At 42.0% G+C, this 25,679-nt stretch overlaps 1 protein-coding gene across 2 annotated transcripts in view; it reads right to left on the reverse strand.

Annotated features, from left to right (window-relative positions):
* ADAMTS18 (ADAM metallopeptidase with thrombospondin type 1 motif 18) overlaps window positions 1-25,679 on the reverse strand; it is a 126,108-nt gene that overhangs the window by 60,018 nt on the left and 40,411 nt on the right. The window contains exons 4-8 of one of the 2 annotated variants that reach the window (XM_028501790.2): window positions 6,545-6,827; window positions 4,142-4,335; window positions 3,789-3,872; window positions 2,075-2,234; window positions 678-783 (exon numbers count right to left, since the gene is read on the reverse strand). In XM_028501790.2, coding sequence (XP_028357591.1) covers window positions 678-783; window positions 2,075-2,234; window positions 3,789-3,872; window positions 4,142-4,335; window positions 6,545-6,827 — 827 coding nt within the window. Of the gene's footprint in view, window positions 1-677; window positions 784-2,074; window positions 2,235-3,788; window positions 3,873-4,141; window positions 4,336-6,540; window positions 6,828-25,679 lie in introns of both variants that reach the window. The other variant, XM_036012243.1, reaches the window with a different exon arrangement.

Genomic DNA, 25,679 nt, shown 5'->3' on the forward strand with positions numbered 1-25,679 from the left:
ATATAAATGCTGAATACGAGGCACACACAGAAACAATCCTAAACTCATACATCCAGGGAGCTTGCCCTTGAACCAGTCATTTTGCAAAGCAGTATGCGTATACCAATGTAGATGCTGTTGCTCAAATAGTATTTGAAAATTCACCATGGAATGGTATCCACTCCAGACGATATGCCTCATAAAATGAATTCACTTCATTACTCTTGGGTTTCTGATACCTCATTTCTAACTATATTCTCACAAAAGAAAGATTTACTGATAGCAGTTTAAAAAATATTAAATGCACGCAATGATGCCAACTAAAAGAACATCTGGAATATGCATCAAAAGTTTTAAACCATTAGCATGCCATTATATTCTGGGAAGTTCCACGTGCCCATGATTACTGCCTTCGTGTAATAAACCATAGGCATCTTCAGCAGAACATGGAAGAAAATAAACAAATGTCTGACTGACTAGAGGAGCGACCAGATAAGCCGCAGTCCATGATGCACAGCGCAAGGCTGTGGGGCCACTGAACGAACGCAGCTGAAAAGGAGCAGCATCAACAATGGCCTTTACGGAGCCCTTCTCATCGTCAGGCGCTATTGGAAGATTTACACAAGATCTACCCAAATTATTCTACTGAGATCAATGCCAATGCATCACCCAACCAGCTTTCATATAAAGTCACTTACTTGTGCCCTGACTCGTGAGCGATGGTGAAGGCCAGGCCAAGCCCCGTGTCCTCGTTGATGGTGCAGCTTCGGTACTTACTGCACATGCCGCTGATGGGGGCGAACCCTGTTGAAATGCCAGTTTCAAAAAAAAAAAAAAGTTAGTCCACAGGGAACACACATAGGTACCTCGTCATTTCTTATGTCCTCAAAATGTTCTGTACAGTTTTAGTTTAATGCATTCATGGATTTATTGGGGGTGGGAGTGGGGGGGGGGGGTAGGAAAACACTCATTTGTCCAAATAGATAAGAATTTGATATTTTCTTTTTTCTTACAACATCATCATCAATTGGTCCTCCTCACAACCCTGTTAAGTCGGTCTAAATATCATAAATCTCATTTTACATGTAGGATAGTGCATCACTGAATGTTTCTTTGCCTTATCTAAATTTACTATTTGGGTCAGAGCAGCTGCTAAAATGATAGTTAAACCATTGCAAATGTCCACTTAACAGTAGTATTAGCATCAGTGCTCAAGGTTTATTTTCTAAGAAATACATTCTGTTTTATTTCTAAAGTATGTAACATGAAAATGCCTAAATAATGTGAATAAATCAAATTCATTTTTTTCCTGTTCACTATAATGTGATAAATATTCCTCTTTCCAAAAACTACTTCCTCTCAAGAACAGTCATAAAATCAGTCCTGGATCGCATCTTGAATGACATGATAGTGGTAAGCATCTTTCCTCCCACATTTGAGACCCTGTAACCAGCGAGTATTAAGCACACACTTGTGAATCTACTGCATCCACCTTGCAGTCAAGATGTGAGGTCTCCGGGGGAACCTAATACAGTATCATGGGCAGCCCCATCACCCCCTCCACCCCCACCGTCAATACTGATCTACCATCCATTCATTAAAATACTTGATGAATTCCTACTTCATGCAGTGGAATACACGAGAAAATATGTCACAGATGTAAAAGATTTGGTGCTTACTCAATGTCTTGTACAAATGTAGAAGATCTGAGTCCTTCGAAGGTCAAGTAACTTTCTAAAGGAGACACTGCTACCAAGGAACACAGTTAAATACCATGGAGACCAATCAAACTCTCTTCAGCTACCCAACTCTGCAGTTGTGATGCTTATGGAATAAACCACAGTGCGTCCAGTTAAAGAACTTACCTCAAGCCTCAATGAGCATCAACAGAGTTAATGAAGAAAAACACAGAAACTCCATGCTCAGTTCAGTTAGACAGAACAACATTCACCAGAGGGTTCAGTGAGGATATTCCACAATTTAAATATCAGGTCTCCTTATCAATGATCGTAAGAGCCACCCACCCAATAGAAAGATGCCCTACTGTGTTTTCAGCTAACGGGGTCTGTGTATAAAGCATCTGCTCATACCATACCTAGAGTGTCACACGGTTCATTCTTCCAGGAGCAAATATCAAACCCTGTGAGTAAGATGGCGTGATCATGCCTCTTGCCGTTCTTCCCGACGAGGGCAGACTGCCACTGACAAAAGCTGTTCAGAGACTGGTCTGCGTGATGGTTGATCGATAATCCTCCCTACGGGAAACCCACACAAATCAGAGTGTGAATCTGTCACAGAGGTGAGATCGTTGTTGAGTCATTCCATTTCTACAGGCAAACACAGAAACAGCATGTTTCTCGGAGAGGAAAAAACTTGAGCTAAGGTTGATGACAACTGGTAAAAAAAAAAGAAAAAAACTAAAAACTATTTTGGGTAAATGCTCACGATGTTTAAAGTAACTATGAAGAGGTTCAGTAGTGTAGTTAGTTGATGACCAATCACACTTCTATAACCAATAACCTGGCTGGCTAGGTACATCTTTGTCCATGTCTGACTGGTAACACCTTTACAAAAGTATTATAACTTTTGGAACATAGTTATAAATTAATAGTGATAAAGTCCAAAGCCTCTTCAATAGAGCCTGAGAAGGTAATGAATATAGCTTAGTTACTGCTCTCTCAGAATTTCCAGTAAAGGGCTTGGCATATCACAGATTACGATCAATCAACCAACCAATCAAATGAAAGCTCATTGAATGGATGAAGAAACAAATAGTTACAAGCTTCTAAAGGGAAAGGTAGAATTTACCCTCAAAATAATGGTTTGTCAAAACGTTTGCTTAAAATTATCGACTAGGGTCCAGTTCAGGGTTTTTAGAGCGGCTCTTCAGTTAAAGTGAATTAGGCTGCTGCTGGCTTCTGAGTCCTTGAGCAGAGTGTAAGTCGGAGGTCAAAGGTGAAAAGGTGCCTCCCAGACAGCACACACCCTTTCTGCCTTTCGGAAATTCCAAGAACCATTTGGCAGGCTGTGAACCTCCCCAGCTCTGCACACCTGGGCAGTGAGATGGACTTTTGTCTCTGACTCTCTGCTTCGTACATTCCTTACGGGGGCTATCCATGCAGGTGAAAGGCTGCCGGGGCTTGAACAACAGCCTGGGAATTGGTGGTCCCCACCTCAGGAAAACACAGTTTTAACATTGAAACACTGCAAAGCAGTGAGCATCTGCCATTCAGCACTTTATTATACGTGCTGATTTTATCATTTACCCCCTGCCTTTGGCTTGCACCTCATGGTGATCAGTTCAGGGCAGTGCAACATTCCTTGTTTGTCCCGGGAGTGCCCAACGTTATGCTTGAGACAGTCGGTTTACTACAGGGACTTTCTGGTGACTTTTTTCAGTATATGTTTAAAATGTCCTTTTGCATATACCTGCTGTTACTCAGCATATCCAACTTGTAAAATCCAATGAATCCTTACATTTATTATCAAATGCTCCTTCCTTATGAAATCTATATTGTTATATATAAGATTTATATTTTACATTTGTATTTATAGTATATGTGCATATTTAATCATAATTTATGTCACTGTATATACATGCATATATAATTACATTTATATATAAATAATTACTTTGTGATGTTTCAGTTATTTGGATACACAACCCTATTCATTGTACTTTCCTTGAGGGTAAGGTCAGCATATCTTTGAATTTGAATTTCTAATGACCAGTAAGTACATGACTGGCACATGCTAGGTGTTTAACAAGTGTATCCTGAATGAGGAAATAAAGGAAGTGTGCCACTCACAGGTTCTTGTTCCAGAAGAATGAGGCTCACCACCACGATGTTTATGTCGCTTCCAATGGTCCCATCTTTAAATAGGCTGGAAACCTGTTGGAACAATTGAAGTCAGAAATAAAATAAACAGATCTGAAAATTGCCAAAAGTGGGGAGGGCAAAAACCGATGAAAAATATTTATATGTATAAAGGCTTTAATTTTACCAAATACATGTACAATGAAGCCAATTTCCTCAAAACTCAAATTTGTTTCCAGCAGAATCGCATGGCTACGTCTGCTATTGAGCCCACACAAGAGACTCCTCTGCGGTCCAGCGGTTCTGGAGAGCCGGGAGGGTGGGAGTCCCACAGCTTCCCTTACCATGTTCATGACCGTGAGGATGTACGTGGTGACGTTGGCCTTGCCGTGCTTGTCCACCATTTTCTTGTCTGCTACCACGAGGGTCTCCACGTTCAGGCCCTTCTGTGACTTCCCAGCTGATCTTCTGGGCCGCCCTGTGCTCCCGTATTCATCAAACCTGAGATAGGTGTCCTCGGTGGGCGGCTTGGGGGCATCTGCAGCGAATGGAAGAGCATGTGGACGGGGTATCGGTCCACAACATTTGGGTGAGGCAGACAGAAATCTAAACGAGGGGAGGGGAAGGCCTACAGAACCAACACTTCACTGAGCTACTGATAAGTGATGCCATCAGTGCCTTCCCTGGGGCTCTGCACCTAGTTTGTGGTCAGACAAGTTCATTCAATAGAAGTTTGGATGGATGAATGGGTGGATGGATGGGTGAGGACAGGGGCGAATGGGTGGGCGGGTAGGTGAGTGTGTGGATGGATGTGTGGGGTGGGTGCCTGGGCGGGTGGGTGGATGAGTGGGTGGATGTGTGGCATAGGTGGGTGGATGGATTCAGAAACTCAGAAATGCTCCAATGAGTAAACAAAAAGCTACAATTCAAGTGGGTGAAAAAAAAAAATCAATCTTGTGAGAATAGTTTTTAAAAATAAAAAATGTTCATTTTATTTTACTACTAAAAAACTGCAGAAATAGACATCACTCTTTGCATCTGAACTCATGATAACACATTACATATTACTTCCTAAATAAAACTTAAAAATATATATCCTGTAGAACACTGCCCATGTCTTATACTCCTGTTTCATCAACACGAACTTTAACATAGCACAAAATGAATGGCCAATCAAATCTCTGCCCTGATATTGACTTAGTGACACAGGAAACAGCATAGTTTGGTTGATATTTAAAAGCATAAATACTCTGTAACAGGTAAAGTGCAGGCACCCTCTTAACAGAAAGGATACCGGCCACAGCCTGTGGGCAGAGCCCTGGATGTGCCTGCTGGACCAGACGCGGTCTCTTTAGCGGACGGACAGGGACAAGTCCAAGGGTGGCTGGGAAGGAAAGGAGCATTTGAAAAGCTCAGGACAGTAACTACGTCAAGTAATAGAGGATTATTTTGGTACTCTAACACCCGGTACCATTATAACAGTGATGTCTACTCTCTACAGAGTGAAATTAAAAGAGCAGACCATTCAGAGGTAGATGTAAAACCTCAGGTTGGCTACACTGATACGTGACCTTGAGGTTAGTTTTCCTATCTCGTTGCCACTGTGAATATCATCACAATTACAGTAACACGGCCACTACTATAGACCCATGCCAAATAGATGTCACTAAGAGAGGATATTTCAATAACACCCCCAACGCAAAAACTAACTACAATGGTAAAAACACCATCTGTCATTATTGCTCCCAATCAACGTCTCAGTGACAGAAGCCCCCTGACCCCCCAGGGGGCAAGCATCACGTGGTTGCACATTCAACTCACTTGCCACTCATGGCTACTGAGCCTTTGCAATGTGGTTGGTGACAATGGAGAGGGTTAATTTTAAATTTAATTTAATTTTAATTTAGAAAGCAATACTTGATTCAGTTATTAAAAAATGTAAGCATGCTTGAAACAACTTGAACATGTAAGTCTACTTTTTCAACCTTAAATTTTATGAAATCTAAATACAGATTTTTTTTTCAGATGAGAGTTTATTATCTGAGTTAAAACTGTGCTGTAAGTGCAAAATAAATACTAGATTTCCAAAACTTAATATAAAAATAATAATTTGTTCCATTGATGACATGTTAACATACTTTGTATTTTATTGCCTTAATAAAATATGTTATTATGTATTAATAAAATTAACTATTTAAAAAATGTTTTAGATGTGGCTATTAGAACAGTTAAAATTCCATTTGGGGTTGGCATTATCATGTATTTCTACTGGACACTGCTGGTCTAGAGAATGCAGAAGCCTGTGCCCAGGTCAAAAGACCATGCCCAAGGGTCCAATTAATTCACTGCCACTGCCCCTCAGGTGCCAACATTCTTGTCTGCTAGGAAGTTTCTCCTTTAAATCCTTAAAAGGAAGGCCCAACCACACCTAAGGATGCAACTCTGATTTCTTTCACTATTGTAAGACTGTGTACTTTTCTCCCAAGCACAGAGATAACACTGGAACCTTTGACTAAAATGTAGGAGGTACTAAAAGAACAAGAACAAAAAAGCAGATAAAAATCTTTCCAGTTTATACCAAAAAATTGAGCATCTATCACGTAATATCTGCCTGACCAGGATGATGTCTGGTCCATCTCCAAGACTAATTCCAATTTTAATATGCGAAGCCGGCACACCCAATGGACTTGAGGAAACCTATTGAGGGCCCACATATGAATAGAATAAGAAAAAGTTTCCTTACATACATTTCTTGCGTCGTCCACAAAAATGCTGCTTTTGCAACCTTCGATGGTGATGGTCTGTTTCTTGACTCTGGTACGTGTGGGGAGTGTGTCTTGGAGTGTGACCCGGATAATACTGGCTGGAGCCCAGGTAGCCATGGTAACGCTGGACCGTCTCCTCAGCGGTTCTTTTGTACAGTACGTGAGGGTGGTGGCCGGCAGGTGAGCTGTAGTTGTGTTCCTGGGCCAGCAGCTGAGGTAATGGTGAGATGAGGAATTCATTTCTTCGTGTCCTTATCAGACCTGACTAAAAAGTCAAACGCAAAGGAAACATTAATGATTCCAGGCATGCCTTTTGTATGTGTTGATTTTCAGTAACTGTTTATTGGCTACTTCCTACGTGCGGGCACTATGCTAAATGCTTGACTTGTATCATCTCATTTTATCTGTACCATTAGCAGTTGCAACTCTTATCACCCTGTTTTACAGATGAGGAAACTGAGGCTAAGATAGTAAATGGGAAAGCCAATACTGGCACTTTGGGGAAGGAAAAATAATTTTCCCTCTACCTTTCTAGGCTCTTGGCTGAAATCGCCCCTGTAATAAAAAAAAATTAACAGGAGAAAAACAAACAGATGTTTAATAACATGTACATCTCCCTTTATACATGGGAGATACCCAGGAACACTGTAGTGCCTGGAAATGGCCCAAACTACCACTTTAAACCTGTTTTATTACAGGGCTGCCTCAGCCAAGAACCTAGAAGGTGTGAGAAGGTGGCAAAATAGAGCCAGAGAGGTCACCCCAGGGGAGCAGCCTGCACATCTTGCTCCTTGAACCTTTGGAAAGTTTGAACTGGACAGCATAACCTTGGGACTGAGCCAAAGCAACACCGCCTTGTAAGTAACTGCTTGTGAAACTAGCAGGAGAGCAGACACCCTGACCACCAGGACTGCCGATTGTGGACTCTCCTTCTGAAGATAGAACCAGTCATCAGCCACGTGCAGCGAAAGGAGAACTCCACCTGCTCGCACCGATAGACATGTCTCTCCTTTCTTCCTGCACTCACTTCCCTTTCACGTCCCACAAACACCCCTTGCCTCCCCCTGGAATCAGTACCCAGCCTGGGCTTCTGCCTGCATCTGTGCCCGGGACTGCAATTTTGTAACCTTACACAAATGCTTGTGGCCTCTCACTTTGGCTTTTTACTTTTAGGTTAATCAAGGATAAAGAGAAAAATGACTTTCCCTCCTCTACACACGTGTCAGGGAGTCTGCACACACGTCTCACTGTGTCTTCTCCCACACACTGACGTGGCTCGCTGGTGCTCCCTGCCTCTGTCTCAGCGTGAACACCACCCCCTCAGACCCTGTGTGAAGCGGGCCTCTCCCCACTTCTAAGTTACCTCGGGCCACAGATGTCTGCTTTAGTCTATCTTCAGTGAAGGAAGCAGACAAAGGGCACCCTGGTCCCCGCCACCTCCGATGCACGATTTCCATGTACCCGACAGTGGCATCCCAGGTGTCTGCCACACAGCAGCAGCCAATCAGTATTTATTAGTCTATAACATTTGTGGAATAAGTTATTGAAAGAGACTCAGAGTGGAGGGGCACTGAGGGGATGCCAGCCCCCCCGCCCCTCCCTTCACAGATGGGGAAATCAGAGTTGGGAAGTGACATGTTCGAATCCACTCAGAACTAAACAGAGAGGTGTGTGGGCCCAGTGTGTTTGTGCCATTACAGGAAGAAAATTATTTTTGTATTGCTTTCTCAAAAACAGAACCTTTCACTCTGCTTTGGAGTTGCCTACAATTCTTCAGCAACAGGGAGGAAAAAGAGAGCTCCCAAACTGGTTAGTCCAGTTAAGGCACTTCAGTGTTTGAGCCTTTGATATGACTTCAACCAGTTAGGAAGTTACTAAGGCTGGAGGGCTTTCAAGGATAATGCACTTTTTTTTCCAAAAACATTTAAATCTTTTCACTGTGTTGGGGACTGTAACTGGTGTCCCTTGTCTGCATGCAGCTCAGAAGGGATGAGGGGATCCACCTGTGCCGCCAGCTGAGATGGGCTCACGGGTGGCGGTTAAGGGTGACACCAGGTCCCGGGTGAGAACAAGGGGACATCTGGAGGGGACAAACTCTGATGTCATTATGCCGAGAGCACACCAACACTGGTAACGTCCTCAGGTCTCCCTAAAGCACACCAGTCTAAGAAACTGAAATATAACTTTTTGCCGTCTGCATCTACAGCCGGAGGAACGGTTTAATTGATACCTCGGACAGGCCCTCACATGTGGACACAGACTGAAAAAAGAACGTACGTTCAGGATTCCCTACGATTGAAGGGGGAAAATCTCATGCTTTGGGAGAAAAAAACCGAAAATATACACGTCAACAAAAAACTGTGATTTCCCACCCATTCACTGGTACCATTATTCCCACCAACGCCACTCACAACAGAAATATGATTTAGAAGATTTATGTTTTCCAGATCCGTATACCATATACCCAATAATCTTCCTTCAAAAGCCTGAAAAGCCCAGTTAAACTGAATGTAATCAGATACTGTCAATAACCCCAAAGTTTTCACAGCCTGGTGGGGGCGGGGGGAGGTCCGAAGCTAGTAAGAGCCACCAAGTACTTTGAATTCTGTAATGGGTAAGTGTTCCTTTCATCCTTTCCCTTATCTCTCGGGGAAGTTTATAAACCTCTCAGGTGCTCAAGTCCCCGATTTGTAAAAGAGGAATAATAATAGCACTTCCCTTAGAGGATTTTTAGAGGTTAAATGATATTTTAAGTGCTAAGAACAGTACTTGGCACAGGGAAAATACTCAGTACATGTTTATTATTGTGATTACTATATTTGATTATTTGAGGGAACAAAGCAGAGACGTCATGCCATTTTCCAACTGTGTTTGTATTGCAATTTCACCCTTCAGCTGGACCTGAAATTCTGGGAAGCAGCATAAATGTTCTTTCTGTTCATTGAGAAAAACGATGAAAAGACTCAACAGGTTTTAAGATCTGAAATGAGACAGATGAATGAAATTCTTGCAAATGTAACTGGAGATAAAGACAGAGGAGAAATCATAATTCCTGTTTCTTTTTTAACCTCGGATTGTTGCTCAACCCGAAGATTCTAGGTTTTAGTTTTGACTTGTTTGCTGGGTTGTTCTGACGGGAAGTCACTGGACTGCTCCTCTTCAATGACACTACTTGGATGCATGATGTTTACAGGTCAAAACATTTAAATCCCACTTCCATCCATTCTGAAGACCCAATCTCTTATCCACTGGCTGTTTCCTGAGAATGGGAAGCTTTATGGGGGGAAAAATACCCTTGACTGGCTTTAAAGAAATAAATGGATGGCGACTGCTGGGAGAAAAAGAAAAGCAAAGTGGACTTTCTGGAAAATGTGCCAGAATGCACCATGAGTGTGGACTGGAGCTCTCAAATTCCACGCTGGCCATCAGTTTAGACAGACGGGTAATGGCCCAGCTCCTCCCAGAGAGTGAACACCTGGGCAGATCCCTCCAAGGCTGCTCAACAGCTGCTCACTGAGCACCCGGGGTACATGCAGCTGTGTCCCTGGCAAAGATGTTTATCCAGGTGACCCCTGACCTCAGCCAGGCAGGTAGGGTCTCCGTGTACTCTCAGTGGCTTTGGCTTTCTGAGTCACACTGAGAGTGATGGATTAAGAGGGGAAAGGGTCCAAAATACTTGCTTCAGCAGTTCTGAGAAATGCCTGGCTTTTTTTCCTTCCCTAGCTTGGGACGTTCAGCGCCTTCAAACACTCTGGTAGGCACAAGACAAATTATCCTTTTCTTTCACTTACTAACCAATTCTGGCACCAAAACAGCATCAGCCAACATGTCTGGTTTATGCAATGGTTTATGCTACTGACACAAAGACAAATCATCTCAGTTCCTTCCTCGATTAACTGTCTGTCCTGGTCTAGATTATGCCATTTTGGTGTCTCTTAAGAGATATTAATAACACGCTGCTGAAACTCACTTATTTGGCTAATTAATAATATTTCTGTTGAAATTAATCCTTAATTACATCAATAGCCCAAGTCTCAGGAGACCAGGATACGGCGGCTCACAACTCAACACGGGGTTGAGAGGCGTGAGCCGATTATGTCCGTTAGATGTCTGTGTCCATTCTCCGAAGGGCATTTACTTCTAAAAAGCTCTTTTTATTTTCTAAACAGTGTGTAAATAGCAAAATGGTTGGCATGTTTACCATAGCTATTATATAAACTTTAGTATTAATTTCAAAAAATAAATCCACAAATGTTCATATAGTTTTTTTAAGCAGTCAAAAATCTATGACTTAACACTTACAAACTAATCCAAGTAGTTTAATCATGACCAATAGACGGCTCTCTCCTTTTCTCCCCACCCCCTGTACTGCCTCCACCAATCGGAAGAGTTGTTCACAGTTTCCTATGCGCCAGACAGTGTGCAAAACATTCTCTCTGTGAAACCTCAGACTCTCACAATGGCCCGTTCGATAGACACTCTCATTAAACCTTCTGCGTGACACAGCCTCCCTCACCCTTAAATATACATCCCATCAGGATTCAAGAAAAGTTCAGCAAACACTGTATTGTACAACTAAAACTTTCTAAGAAAGAACTGAGTGTATGTGTAAAAATTTTTTACAGGTACATATATGAGGTGAAGAATGTGTTCATTAACTCGATGGGGAAACTCTTTTCATAATGTAGGTAAATTCAAATCATCACGTTACACACTTTAAATATCTTACAGTTTTGTTCATTATACCTCAGTAAAGCTGGAAAAAAAAAGAGAAAGATTCTAGAGAGGATGTGACTTTTTTTGGCAAAGTAGGTTAGCAGCCCAAATAATTGACTCTTAAAGATGAAACGCTCGTTGGCTGGCTTAACGTAAGTGCTAACCTGTTAACTCCCTTTTCCTGCCATTTCCTAGGGAAAGGAAGAACACCGAGGGGTGCCCAGAAACTCAGACCTTCTGGAAATGAAGGCTGGGGTCAAGTAATCTAAAATCAGAGCCATCCTTTTGGCTTCCCCTCTCGATTTTCACACCAAAGCGTTGTGTTCAACAACATCAGTCACGGAGAAAGCTTCTCCATGCATCTGGAGATCCCGGCTCAGCTGCTGTCTGGAATGTGGCCTGACTGGACATTACTAAGCTAGTCCAGACTCACCCCGCAATGCTCTGGTTTCACGCTTCTACTGCTTTGCAAGCACTTGCAGGGCACGGTCGGGCTACTCTGCTTTGCAACAGCCAAGGCCTGTCCTGTACATCAGAGGCACTCAGCACATCTTGGGGAGAGGAGTAAGTGAAACCCACTCTTCTCTGCCCCTCCAATAGCTAAACATGCCCTGACAATCAACGAGGACAGATGTCAAAGCTGCGTGACCCTTCCCGGCAGTGTGGCCATGCAGACTTTCTATTCTAGGGAAGACGGAGGAAGGAGCTCCTTGACACTCGGCTGCCACACAGTCTTCTTTCCTCCAGCCTTGCCTTGTGAATCAGATCATTTCAAAGGAAGCTTAAGGAAGGACTCCATTTGGAAAACACATGACTGCCATAAAGGCTGTTGGTTAATTGTGAGGGACCAAGTTGAGATAGCTAGCGTGTCTGGATTTAATAGAAACCAGACTTTCCATGAACTTCACATGAGACCACGCAGCCAGCCTCCGTCCCTAGACCATTCCAGGCTTTGGTGCTGTGTCTGCTAATAACAGTCCTCCTTCGTCTCATGTCATGTCACTGTCCTCTGGAAGGGGGGTGCATCTGGGAGGAGGCAGTCATAACTCATATCCCTCAGGGTTGTGTTTTTAAATGTCAATTTCAGAATCCAAATTTGTGCTCCCAACCTCAAATTTCCATTTTCTCTAAATAATATCCTACCGAATGCGGTATTATGTGGTTAACAATGCTGACAAATTTCAACATACAATTAGCTCCCGAGCTCCTAGCTCTGCCCTTCCCTGTGTTCTGATTCCAGTCTCTACAGTCTTGTCATGCATCACCCCAGCCCTAGAGTCAAGCAGTGGCCTCCTCTCTGATCTCCCCGTGGGCAATGCCTACCCTCTGTCACTCCAAGGTTTATTTTTCTATAGCATCTCATTAAACAGGCCACATTCATGCTGACTTAGGACAAGAGGAGCACCAGCACAAGAAACATGGATTTCAAACAATGCTGCAGTCCAGTTCGATCTAAACCCAGCCCCTAGTCGCCTCTCTATCCATCTTCTACCCCTTTCTACTGAACCCCAGGTACGCGGGCTCCTTCGCTGTTCCATCAACAGGATGGCTGAGCTCCAACCCCAGGACCTTTGTGACTGCAGTTTCCGGTGTCTACAGCAGCGATTGTCAACCCATGTGCTGCAAGAAGTTCAAACACACACGACACCAGACTATTGAGTCAGGGGCACTGACGTCTTTTCCCTTAGATGGTCAAATAAAAAAAATGAAAACAGCCGACATAACAATAGCCATCTGGTGTGAATGAATCAAAATGATGCCCATTTTTAGTCAGATCGGCAAAAAATAATATTGTCTGGAGTGCTCCAGAATTTTAGTAATTAGTCTATGTGTGCCATGAGATGAAAAAGGTTGAGAATCACTGTTCTAGAATGTTCTTTCCCCAGACACCTCACTGCATTTAGAGTTTTGCCCAGAAGCCACCTCTTCAAACCACCCCGTGCACAAAGCAAACCTGGTCGCCCTCTGTGCCAGTCAGCTTCCTTTTTCTGTGGAGTCCTTATTGTCACTCAGCAGTGCACCATGTGCTGTTGCTCGTGTGTTTCTTGTCCGTTGCTCCTGTTCACTCCCTAAAACCTGGGGCTTTGTGTCTGTGTTGCTCATTTTCGTGTGCCCAGTGTTTGACACATGGTTGGTGCTCTGTAAATATTGGTGGAATTAAGGGATGAGCTAGAAATGAGGTGAATGTTGGTACTAAGGGAGACAAAGCAAGCAAGGCAGTGATGGCTGAACTTAAGGATGCTTCTACAATGGGACACAAACATAACCAATCAGTCAGATACATTATATCCTTTCCTGAGTCATCATTCTGGTTTATATGCCCCTGGAGTAGGCTTCTTTACCATAGTGTGGTTTGCCACAGCACTCGTCAAAGGGGTCTTTTATCCTCTCTTCAAGTCAAGTAAATCCCTGCAAAGGGGAAGTGGTGTTTTACCAGACTTTGTCCCCGTGGTGTACTCAGATGGCACTGGCGTGACATTTAAACCATCATGGGTGAATGGGGAATATACAGAATCCTATGGGAATACAACGTCAGGGCGGACCATCCCTGAGAAGAATATGCAAACTTTTGTCCAGCAAGGAACAGCAGAAGGTTTTGATGGGAAAAGCCGTAAGAACCAATCTGTTATAGAAAACTGGCTGGACCCAAGTTGTAGACACTCTCTGCCTCCTCTGACAGTGAAAGACAAACTAATTTGACACTATATTTTTCTGATTATCACAAAAAATGCCCCCCAAATTAGACAAGACTAGAAAATTATATGATGAGCGTCTATTAGCTAATATCCAGTTTGTCAACTCTTACTATGCCATCTTTGCTTCAAATTTCTTTTTTAAAGAGCCTTATTATTTTATATATAGGTATTCAAATACAAAAGTCTAAACTCTCAATATAAAAATAAGTGGAAGCTCATACTGTGCTCATGGATAGGAAGAATTAACGTCATTAAAATGCTCATACTACCCAAAACAACCTATAAATCCAATGCAGTGCCTATAAAAATACCAATGGCATATTTCACAGAACTAGAACAAATAATCCAAAAATTTATATGGAACCATGAAAGACTCTGAATAGCCTCAGTAAGCTTGAGAAAAAAGAACCTGTTGGGAGTATCACACTGATATCAAACTATACTACAAGGCCATAGTAATCCAATTGGCATGGTACTGGCATAAAAACTGACATACAGGTCAATGAAATAGAAAGAGCACCCAGAAATAAACCTATACCTATATGGTCAATTATTTGACAAAGGAGGCAAGAGCATATAATGAGGTAAAGATAGTCTCTTCAATAAATGATGTTGGGAAAATTGGAGAGATAGAAGCAAAAAAATGAAACTAGACCATCTTCTTATACCATAGAGAAGAATAAACTAAAAAATTAATGACTTAAATATAAGACTCATATCCATAAAACCCCTAGGAAAGTAACATAGGCAGTAAAATCTATGATATTTCTCTTAGCAATATTTTTTTTCTGCTATATCTCCTCTATTTGTAAGGGAAACAAAGGGAAAACAATGGGACTACATCAAACTAAAAAGGTTTTGTACAGCAAAGGGAACCATCAGCAAAATGAAAAGAAAATCTACCAAATAGGAGAAGGTATTTGTCAATGACACTTCAGATCCAAAGTTTATAGGGAACTCATACAACTGAACACTGAAAAAAAAACAAAGAATCCAATCACCGAATGGATAGGACCTGAGTAGACACTTCTTCAAAGAAGACATACAGATAGCCAATAGATATATAAAAAGATGCTCAATGTCATTAATTGTCAGAGAGATGCAAATTAAAACCGCAGTAAGATGTCACCTCACACCTATCAGGATGGCTATCACCAATAAATCAATAAACAACAAGCGCTGGCAAGAAGGTGGAGAAAAGAACTTCAGTGGGAATTCAGACTGGTGTAGCTACTATGGAAGACAATATGGAGGATCCTCAAAAAATTAAAAATAAAACTGCTTTACGACCCAGGGATTCCACTTCTAGGTATATTTCCAAAGAAACCAAACCACTAATTTGAAAGGATGTCTGCACCTCTATGTTCACTGCAGCATTATTTACAATAGCCAAGATATGAAAGCAACCCAAGTGCCCATCAATAGATGAGTGGGTGAAAAACACTGTGGTACATATATACAATAGAATATTATTTAGCCACAAAAAAGGAATGCAGCCTTGCCATGTGGGACAGCATGGATGGAGCTAGAAGGTATTATGTTAAGTGAAATAAGTCAGCCCAAGAAAGACAAATACCATATAATTTTATTTACATGTGGAATCTAAAGAACAAAATAAAATTAAAACACATTCATAGACACAGAGAACAGACTGATGGTTGCCAAAGGAGTGGGGGGAAGGTGGGGAACTGGGTAAAAAAGGTGAGGGGATTAAGAAGTATACATTGGAAGTTACAAAATAGTCACGGGGATATAAAGTATAGCATAGAGAATATAGTCAATAGTATTGTAATAACTATGTATAGGTCCAGGTGGGTAAATATCGGGGGAATACTTTGTAAAGTATATAATTGTCTAACTACTATGCTGTACACCTGAAACTAATACAAAATAGTATTGAATGTAAACTGTTATGGAAAAATATACTTAAAAAAAGAAACTCTCAGTATCGAATCAATCACAATGAATATTTTCATATAAGATTAGTATCCTTTGCTATCAAAACTCTAACTCGTTGCTATCTAAAATCAATAATCAATACATTGTTGTTGTCTATTGCTATTTAGGTTCTCGCTATCCAAATTTATTTGGTTCCTGAGTTTGGACAGGAAGGAATTTACATAGTTGGCTTAATATACGTTTGCCGAAAATAGTGATGTTTCTAGGAGGAACAGCTGACACGGGTCCTGTGACCCAGCTGGAGCGGCATAAATAGTGTCTGTTACATTTGCAAGATGCTGGAGCAATTGGTTTTGAAATAAACGGCACTCCTCCATTTCTAAGGCTGCTGCCTGCTGGTGTGCGGCATCAGGAAGACACATGTTTATACTTGTGTCTGTAGTGGTGATGGGTTATGTCAAGCCCTCCACCCTACCTTGCCCTGCCTACCTTGGAACTGACAGCATTCATTTTTTTGAAAAGACAGCTGGAGCGGGAAGCCATGCCAGTAAGCAGCTGGTGGAGATGTGATGAAGTTCACCACGTGGCGTCCGCCCATTGGGTAGCCACACTGAGGGGCTAGGTGGCTGACTGGACTGCCCGAGCCCTCCCAGGCGTGGCGTGCGGCAGCCAGAGATGCACACCATGTTGGGAACAGCTGGGCCCAACTGTCCTCAGTTATTTCTCCTTCTCCTGCCCCTTCTTGCTCCCTGCCTTTAAGGTAAAACCAAGGAAAATAATCATAGGATTATGGGATGTTAGCAATTATGTACTTCAGCCTCCAGATTTTACAGAGGAAGAAAATGGGATCCAGAAAGAACAAAGCAGCTGGCCCAAGTCTCACAACTGCTTAGCTGTGGATCATTCTTGCCTAGCATTTTGTTTTCTCTATTACTTAATGGAGAGGTTGGACTTTGTAATGTAAGGGCCAGTCTACTTCTGCAATTTTATTCTTTTTAGGAGTGGAGATGACATACAGGTTATTTACTGTGATGCAAAACGTAAGTTCTGCCCAAGATGGCTAGCTCGCATGACAGCCTGGTACACACATAGCAATAAACATGTTTCTTGATGATGCTGCATAGCATCAGAACCCAGTTAGGGGCCCTACTGCCCATCTTTAACCTGGCTGAATATCAAGTTTAAAGATGTAGACACATCGAGGTGTGACAGAATCATCTACTGGCTGCCTCTTGCATGCCTCCTCTGAACCCGAAACCCAGGCATGTGCCTTGATTGGGAATTGAACAGGAAACCTTTGGCTTTGTGGGACAACACCAAGACCAAGTGAGCCACCCCAGTCCGCACAGCACAGTATTATTAGCTGTAGTCACCCTGCTGCACGTGACATATCCAGAACCTACTCACCCCGCATAACTGAAAGTCTGTGCATTTCCACAATTCCCCCACCCTTCAGTCCCGGCAGTTACCGCTCTACTCTCTGGTTCTATGAGTGTGATTGACCACTTGAGGTTCCACCTATAAGTGAGATCGTGCAGTATCTGTCCTTCTGTGTCTGACTTCACTTAGTGTAATGCTCATCCTAGCTGTTGCAAATGACAGGATGTCCCCTTTTTAATGGCCAAATAATATTCCATTGCACATGTACATCACACTTTTTCATCACTTATTCGTTGATAGGCACACTTCAGTTGATCCCGTATATTGGCTACCGTGAATGATGCTGCATTGAGCCAGGGAGCGCAGATGTCTCTCTGAGACCCTGATTTTGTTTCCCGTGGATCTACACCCCTAAGTGAAATTATTGGGTTGTATGGTAGTTCTATTTTTTTTTAGACATCTCCATATTTTTTTCCCAAAATGACTGTACATTCCCACCAACAACGTACAGCGTCTTTCCCGATACTTACCTCCTCCTGTCTTTTTTGTAACACCTGTTCTAACAGGTGTCAGGTGACTCCTCCTAGTGGTTCTGACTTGCATTTCCTCAGTGAGTAGTGGTGCTGAGCATTTTTTCATATCCCTTTTTGGCCATTGTATGCCTTCTTTTGAGAAACATCTATTCAGGCCCTCTGTTCAGTTTTTAAATCAGGATATTTATTCTCTTGCTATTGAGTTCCTTCTACATTTTGGAAATCAACCATCTATCAGATGTATGGTGTGCCAGTATTTTCTTTCATGTTGTAAGTTGTCTTTTCACTTTGTTTATTGTTTCCTTTGCTGCGCAGGCACTTTTTAGTCAGCTGCAGCTCTGCGTGTCTATTTTTGCTTTTGTCGTCTGTGCTTTTGGGGTCAAATCCAAAAATTCCCTGCCCAGACCAACGAATACAGAAGCATGTCCCCTTATTCTCTTCTTATACTTTTACAGTTTCCAGTCTTTTGTTAAGTCTTTCGTCAATCTTTCATCCACTTAGCTGTTGTGAGGGCTTTTTCATGCACGAATGGTGATTCAAATCGATGTTCCTAGGAGGGGACCAGCACTGGAGACTTCTACTCTGCCATCTTGCTGACCTCACTCCCCGTACGGAGGTTTTGTCTTTCAACTCCATGTTAATTCTGTGTGTTTTTTTTCATATAGGAATTTGAACCCAATATTGTCATTTCATTCAGTTTTTCAAGAGAAGTCAGAAATTCTGTTTTGTATGTACAACCACTGGGCACTAGCTAAGGCTGCCCCGTATGGATCTGGCATACGCTCTCCAGTTCCTCGCAGTGCCCGCCCTTCCCACTGCCCCACGTCCCTCGTTACATTACTGGCCTGGTGCCTGTGGGCATTTGGCTTCGTGCCCTCTGCCCTCATGCAACCCTGTTTTCAATGCATTGCTTTTATAGGAGTCGTGTCTTATTATTAGAGACATTTCTTTTTCCTTCTTTACCTGCCAGATCACTGAGCACAATGTGGACTCCACAAATGTAATTATTGAACAAAAAGTATCTGCTACGAATGCGTTTATATTGAGCAAAGGGAAAAAGAATTGAGATTTAGAGTCTGGACTTAGATTCGAGTTCTGACTCCACACCTTAAAATCTTTGCAACCTTGGAACATTTGCATTTCCCTCGTGCCCACCCCCACCCCACTCAGCCTTCATTTCCTCACATGTAAAATGACAATGACAGAGAATTCTAGCTTTTTAGCATTGCTTGGGATTATATCAGGTAAAGCACACTTGGCTGACAGGGATTCATTAAGACATTAATACACGATCACTGTTTGCATGCGGCCAGTAGATAAACACAGCTTTCTTAGAAGGTTGCAACAGAAGCATAGTTTATTTACGCTGAAGTCTGTTGGTTTGCAAATACTTGGGTGCCTTCATGCAGAAACAAACTACAGAAGCCTGCAAACGGGTAAACATTTCTGTTCTGTGAACCGAACTGGCCTTCTGTAGCATCCAAATTACCACCCCAAACAGATGCTGGGGGTGGAGGAGGGGCGCCTGGCGGCAAAAATAGCAAAGGGCCATTTGCATTAAATTAAACTAATACCCTCCATCCAGATTCAGCTTCAGAATGACATAAATAAGATAGGATGTCAGGCCAATGCATATGCTGTTAACTCGTTAACATATAACAGAGGGATTAATTAAATATGTGTGGGGATTTCCAAGTTTTTTCCTCAGGCTTTCATCGTTTCCTTGGCTTATCCAACTGTCATGCAAGCTCTCTCCCCTTTACAAGCACAGTGTGGCAGGGAGACAAGAAGTGGCTTTCTTGCCAGATGTCGGGTCACTTCCAACTGATGTCAATAGTTACATATTAGTCTGTCATGGGTCATGGATCGGTTTACAAAGTTATTCAAAATGTCAGATGGCTCTGGCCACACTTGTCCTGGGGTAAGTTGAACTTTGCCGGCTTCCTGAGAGCTGATAAAAACAGCCGACTAGGTGCTTGCTGGCGGACTCCGAGGGCTCCAGTCAAGTGCGAGCACGGGAAGACAGCTCTGTCCTGACCCAGCTGCTCGTGCTTCCTAGGCTGCCTGAAGTGTACTCCCCGCCCATGCTTCAGTGGAGTGTAAAGCATTTGGAAGTGAATTGCTTTTACTGTCATGTCTCCTTTAATCAGAGATTTCAGGCTGCATATCAGTGGTTTACCATGATCACATTAAGAGAAAATCAGCAGCAGGACTCTGAGTTCTTTAGCTTCTGCCAAAAAGAGTTTTGTTTGTTTCTACAACCATAGCTAAGATAACATGGGTACTGAGGTTGCAGCTAACATCTTACATGGATCCCTCAACAATGAAGACTGTGGGTAACGTTGTACCTTTGCTACCCAATAGGCTGTTTGTTTATCTAATGACTGCCGCCCTCACTTGGTTGCGGTGGACCCAGCTCCAGTAGGAGAGAGGGGGCCTGCTCTGATATCCTCTCTGCCTCCTTCTCTCACCACTATGCCCTCCCCCACCCCCACCCTCACCCTCTAATACTTTCTAAGCAGGGAGGTCTTTCTGCTGTTCTCTAAACTTGCCAAACCGGTTTGGGGCTTTCTGCAAACCTCCAGCTCTCTGTGAGACTGAATTCACCTCCTCAGAAAGGTTTTCCCTGACTATCTAATTAAAAACACCCCCTCCCCCTCCCATATCACCATTGTGTGGTCATGTCACCAATGGGAACCAAATGTCTGGGGTCAATTTCTGGCTCCACTACTTGGGAGACTTGTGATCTTGGTTGAGTTACTGGACCCTTTGTGCCTCAGTTTACTGAGGACAAGTGAAAGACAGGCTTGTGCTGAGCATTAAAGGCATTAATACACATAAACCACTTAGAATAGTGTCTGACACACAGTGAGTGCCTGGCCGGTCTATTTCATTTGTTGCTTCCCTACCTGAAAGTATTGTGTTTCTTGAGTGAATGATTATCTTTCCCCAGGAGCATGTAGGGTAGCAGAGAGGAGGAACCTTGCATGTTCTTGTCCTGTTTTTTAATCCCTGAGTCATGTCTGATGCTTTTGGGACAAGATAGCAGCCACTAACAAAGCTGGCGGCGGTCAACTAAGAATTCATCGGGTGGGGAACCGGGGATGTGATTAAAGAAAGATAAAAACAAGAGCATTCCAAACGTTGTATTAGCTAGTTCCACAAAATGGTTATAAAATCACAGCCTATATAGAGAGTTTGGTTTTCATTTGTTACTTTTGCGGCGGGGGCAGGGGGTGGTTCTGGAAAACTCCCCCGCATGGTAGCATGGGACTGTCAGATTAACTCATTGAACAAATACTGAGTGTTTATAATGGATTAGGCACTGACCTAGGCATGAAACAGCTCTGGCCCCTGTGCCCCAGGCTGCCCAGGGAGACCAACTGCTGAGCAGATATCACAAGGCAGCCTCCTTTTGCCCTCCCCTCCACCACCCTCCAAAGGAGCTTGGGAGATCACAGAAGGGGCACCTAACAAATTCTTAGAAAGGCTTCTTAGAAGAGGGAATGTCTCAGCTTAGTCTTTAATGAGCCCGGTGTCAGCCAGGTGAACAAGGGGCGGGGGTGTGTGGGTATCCAGGTGAGGGAGCAAAGGTGAAACAGAAAGAGTGGCTGGCCGCCTGAAGCTATTTGATTTGTCAAGCGTGGAATGGTTATTTGCACTGGCATGCATATGCTTTTGAGAGTGGAAAGTAGCAGATTTTTAAAAGCTCTAAGTACTAAAAAGATAATGTGCACCCACACGTAATTCCAAATAAAAACATTGTGAGTAAGACTTACATTCACTTGACACTACCACAGCCAGAGTCTCATGACTCATAACACAAAAAAAGCCATTGTGTTCATTAAAGCAAAGGGCTCTGAGCTCCATCCTGAGAAAAGTGGAGACTCATCAGGGATTTAATCCCGAGCAGAGTTCATGTGGCTACAACAGGGAGGAGGAACTGATTGAAAGGAAGACAAGAATCCAGACTAAGAAATCATCAGAGGCTAGTGCCCGGGTTCCTGCAGAGAAAACGGCAATAGAGACTAAGCAGTGATGGCAAAGATGCAAATCCAGTATGCAAATTAGAGAAAAAGAAGAAGGTAGACTCACAAGGGTTCACTTATTGGGTATGGAAAGTTAAGGTAGGTACTCAGGTCTCTTTTGTAAGCAACTGCATAGATCAAAAATGAAAAGGGCCCATGGCTTCATTTTTGTCACCCAGCCGGAGGACTTCCTGTAGACAACCCCTCCAACCCATCAAATCTGCACTGTCCAGTATGGTAGCTACAGGCCCCACATCACTATTTATGTTTAAATTTAATTCCCTCCAAGTGCTCATTAGTTGCACGTTGTGAGCAGCCACCATAGTGTACAGCGCGGAAAGTTGTATCGGCTGCACCTTGCTACCACCCTTCCATCAACTTTAATAAACTGTCCTGATCCCACACATCTATAATTTGTTTTCCTTTTTAAACTAAAAGATGTCAAGCTACTTCTAAAGACAGGAATTTCTATCTACTTACAGGCATAAATTAAATGTCATGGCACACACGCATTTAGAAGAGAAAGGAGGCAGGATTAGAAACCAACCCATCGTGATTCCACAGTCTTAGATGAGATTAAAAGAGGCTTGCTGCAAACAAGCTGGAACCTAGTAATGTCAAATACCAAGTAATTATGTGGGTGTTCCTGATAGAGTAGCAAGAGCCGGGGGGCGGGGGAAGCAGTCAGCAGTAAGGTTCTATTGATCTTCCTTTTAATATCTGCAAAGAGCCTTGTGACCAACCTATAATCTCTATAATCTGCTGGGGTTAAAAATAATGAAAATTAAATATCTGAAAACCATAAAAAAAACTACAACAGCTGTATTTGGTTTCAGGTTGAACAGAAAGAAGAGGTATTCTTTTCTTCATGCAGGCAGCAGGCAAGGGGGACCCAGGAGTTCACCTCAGATCAGCTAATACATCACTTTCTGCGTTTCCAATCAGCCTCACAAAGGGATCCATCTATATCATTGGAGAAGGTGGCTTGGTGATTTGGACAAAATGTAATTTACACTGCTATTAACTAAAAAAAATAGCCTCATTGACCACTTATGTTCACAGAAACTTCAGTACCACAAAAACAGTCCCTTCCAGGCTACCCAGTAATCACACAGGAAACTGAACAAAAATAATGAGAATCATTGAGTCAAACTTTTGCCCATAGACTGTGTGCCAGGCATAACTGGTAGTATTATGGGAAAGAAAACAGTCAAGGTCAAGTGATAACACCTTGCTCCTCTGCTCAAAACTCCTGGCCAGCTCCAGTGCAGCCCAGATTAAAAGTCAAAGTGTTTGTCATGGTCTACATGGGTTTTCATGTTAACTTCATGATTTGCATGATCTGCACCTCACTCATTTGTCTTTGATTTCACTTCCTAATGCTCATCTTTCACTAAATGAGCACCTACTATACTGGCTTGATGGCTATTCTTAAATATGTCAACTATAATGCTCCTGTGTAGGGCCTTCCTACGAGCATGTTCTGTTTATTCTGCCCAGAACACTCACCCCCACCTGCCTTACACCCTCATTTCCTTCCTGCTCATCTGTCACTTTCAGTAAGATGGTCCCTGAGCCCCTGCATGAAATTCTCATCCCACTACTCCCCAGCTCATTCCCCTGCTTTACATTCCTTTATAACACTTTACCTGTAGGTGGATTATAATGTGTTTCCTTATGGTCTACTTCCTCCTGTTACAGTATAGGCAGGCTCCAGAAGGGCAGTCACCTCAATTTGTTCTGCTGTATTCCCAGTGCCTGGCCTGCTCCTGGCATAGACTGGGCCTGAAAATTACTTGTTGAATCAATGGGTACCTCCATCCTTGCTGAATGAATGCGTACCGTTTTATACGTAGATGGCAGATCCCTCTGCATTAAGTACTAAAATCATCTTTTTGATATAGTAACAATGTATTTCATTTACCACTGAATTAAATCAGGCATTAGATCAAAGTATATATGTTAGCTATTAAATTCTTTTTTATGTTGATTTGATCAGTGGGCTGTCAAGGAAACTTTTACAACATGGGGAGCTCGTGGCATCTAAAAGAATAGAGAAAGGTGTCATTAAAGAAGTAAAGGACCTGAATCAGGAATCAGTGGGTACTACAGAAGGGGTGGTGTGCTGATCATGATTTCTAAAAGTCAGCCACGTGTTTAAAGGTAGCATTTAAAGCACTTTAAAACAGACAGGGCTCCTTTCTGGTCAAGATGGCGGAGTAGGTATACACTGTGTTCACCTCGTCTCACAAACACATCAAAATTACAATGAAATTATACAATGCCATCATTGAGAACCACCTGAAGACTAGCTGAACAGACTTCCTGTAACTAAAGACATTTAACTAATATCTTTCTTTTCAAGTGGACATAGAATATTTTAATAGGATAAACCACACGTTAGGCCACAAAACAAGATTCAATAAATGTAAGAAGATTGAAATCATATCAAGCATCTTCACTAAAAACAATGGCATGAACTAGAAATCAGTTATAAGAAGAAAACTGAAAAACATGCAAACACATGGAAGTGAAATAACATGCTACTAAATAATGAATGGGTTAACAACTAGATCAAGGAAGAAATCAAAACATACCTTGAGACAAATGAAAGTGAAAACATAATGGCCCAAATCTATGGAACACAGCCAAAGCTGTTCTTGGAGGAAAATTCATAGCAAATATAGGCCTACTGCAAGAAACAAGAAAAATTTCAATCTAATACTACACCGAAAAGAAATAGAAAAAAACAAAGACCAATGTGAGAAGTTAGGAAATAATAAAGATCAAAGTGGAAATAAACAAAACAGCTTCTAAAAGAACAATAGGAAAAATTAATGAAATGAAGAACTGGTTCTTTGAAAAGATAAACCAAATAGATAAATCTTTATCAAGATTGCTCAAAAACAAAAAAGGAGTAGTCCCAAATAAATAATATCAGGAATGAAATGAAAGTAGTGACAGCTAAATACAAAGGATTTTAAGAAAATGCAATGAAAAATTTTATGCCAACAAACTGGACAACCTAGAAGAAATGGATAACTTCCTAGAAACACACAAGCTGCTAAAACTAAACCAAGAAGAAAGAAGAAAAGCTGAACAGCTTGATAACTGCAAATTATATCATATCAGTAATTTAAAAAAAAAAAACGCTCTCATCAAACAAAAGTCCTGGACCAGATAGCCTCACAGGTAGACTTTAACAAATATTTAAATAAAATTAATTTCTATCCTTCTGAAATTATTTCAAATAATTGAAGAGGAAGGAGGCAAAGATTAACAATGATACAAAACCAGACAAAGACACTATAAAAAAACAGATAATTATAGGCCAATATACCTGATGAACATAGATGAAAAATCCTCAACAAAGCATTAGCAAACCAAATTCAGCAATACACTAAAAAGATCATAACCCATGATTAAACAGGATTTATCCCTAGGATGCAAGGTTGGTTTAACATTCACAGATCAATTCACATGATATGCCACATAACAAAATTCAGGATAAAAATCACATGATCATACCAATAAATACAGAAAAAGCATCTGACAAAAGCCAACATCTGTTTATGATAAAGTCTCTCCTCAAAGAGGGGACAGAGTAAACATACTTCAACACAATAAAGGCCATATATGACAAGTACACAACTAACATCATATTCAGTAGTGTAAGCTAAAAGGTTTTTCTTTAAGATCATGAAAAATACAAGGATGTCCACTTTCACAACTGTCATTCAACATAGTATTGAAAATCCTAGCCACAGCAATCAGACAAGAAAAAAAAAGGCATCCAAATTGAAAAGGAAGAAGTAAAACTGCTATTATTTGCAGTTTTACTTCAAATACTGACATGATACAATAT

The sequence above is a fragment of the Phyllostomus discolor genome, chromosome 12, assembly GCF_004126475.2.
Source record: "Phyllostomus discolor isolate MPI-MPIP mPhyDis1 chromosome 12, mPhyDis1.pri.v3, whole genome shotgun sequence".
Classification (NCBI taxonomy): domain Eukaryota; kingdom Metazoa; phylum Chordata; class Mammalia; order Chiroptera; family Phyllostomidae; genus Phyllostomus; species Phyllostomus discolor.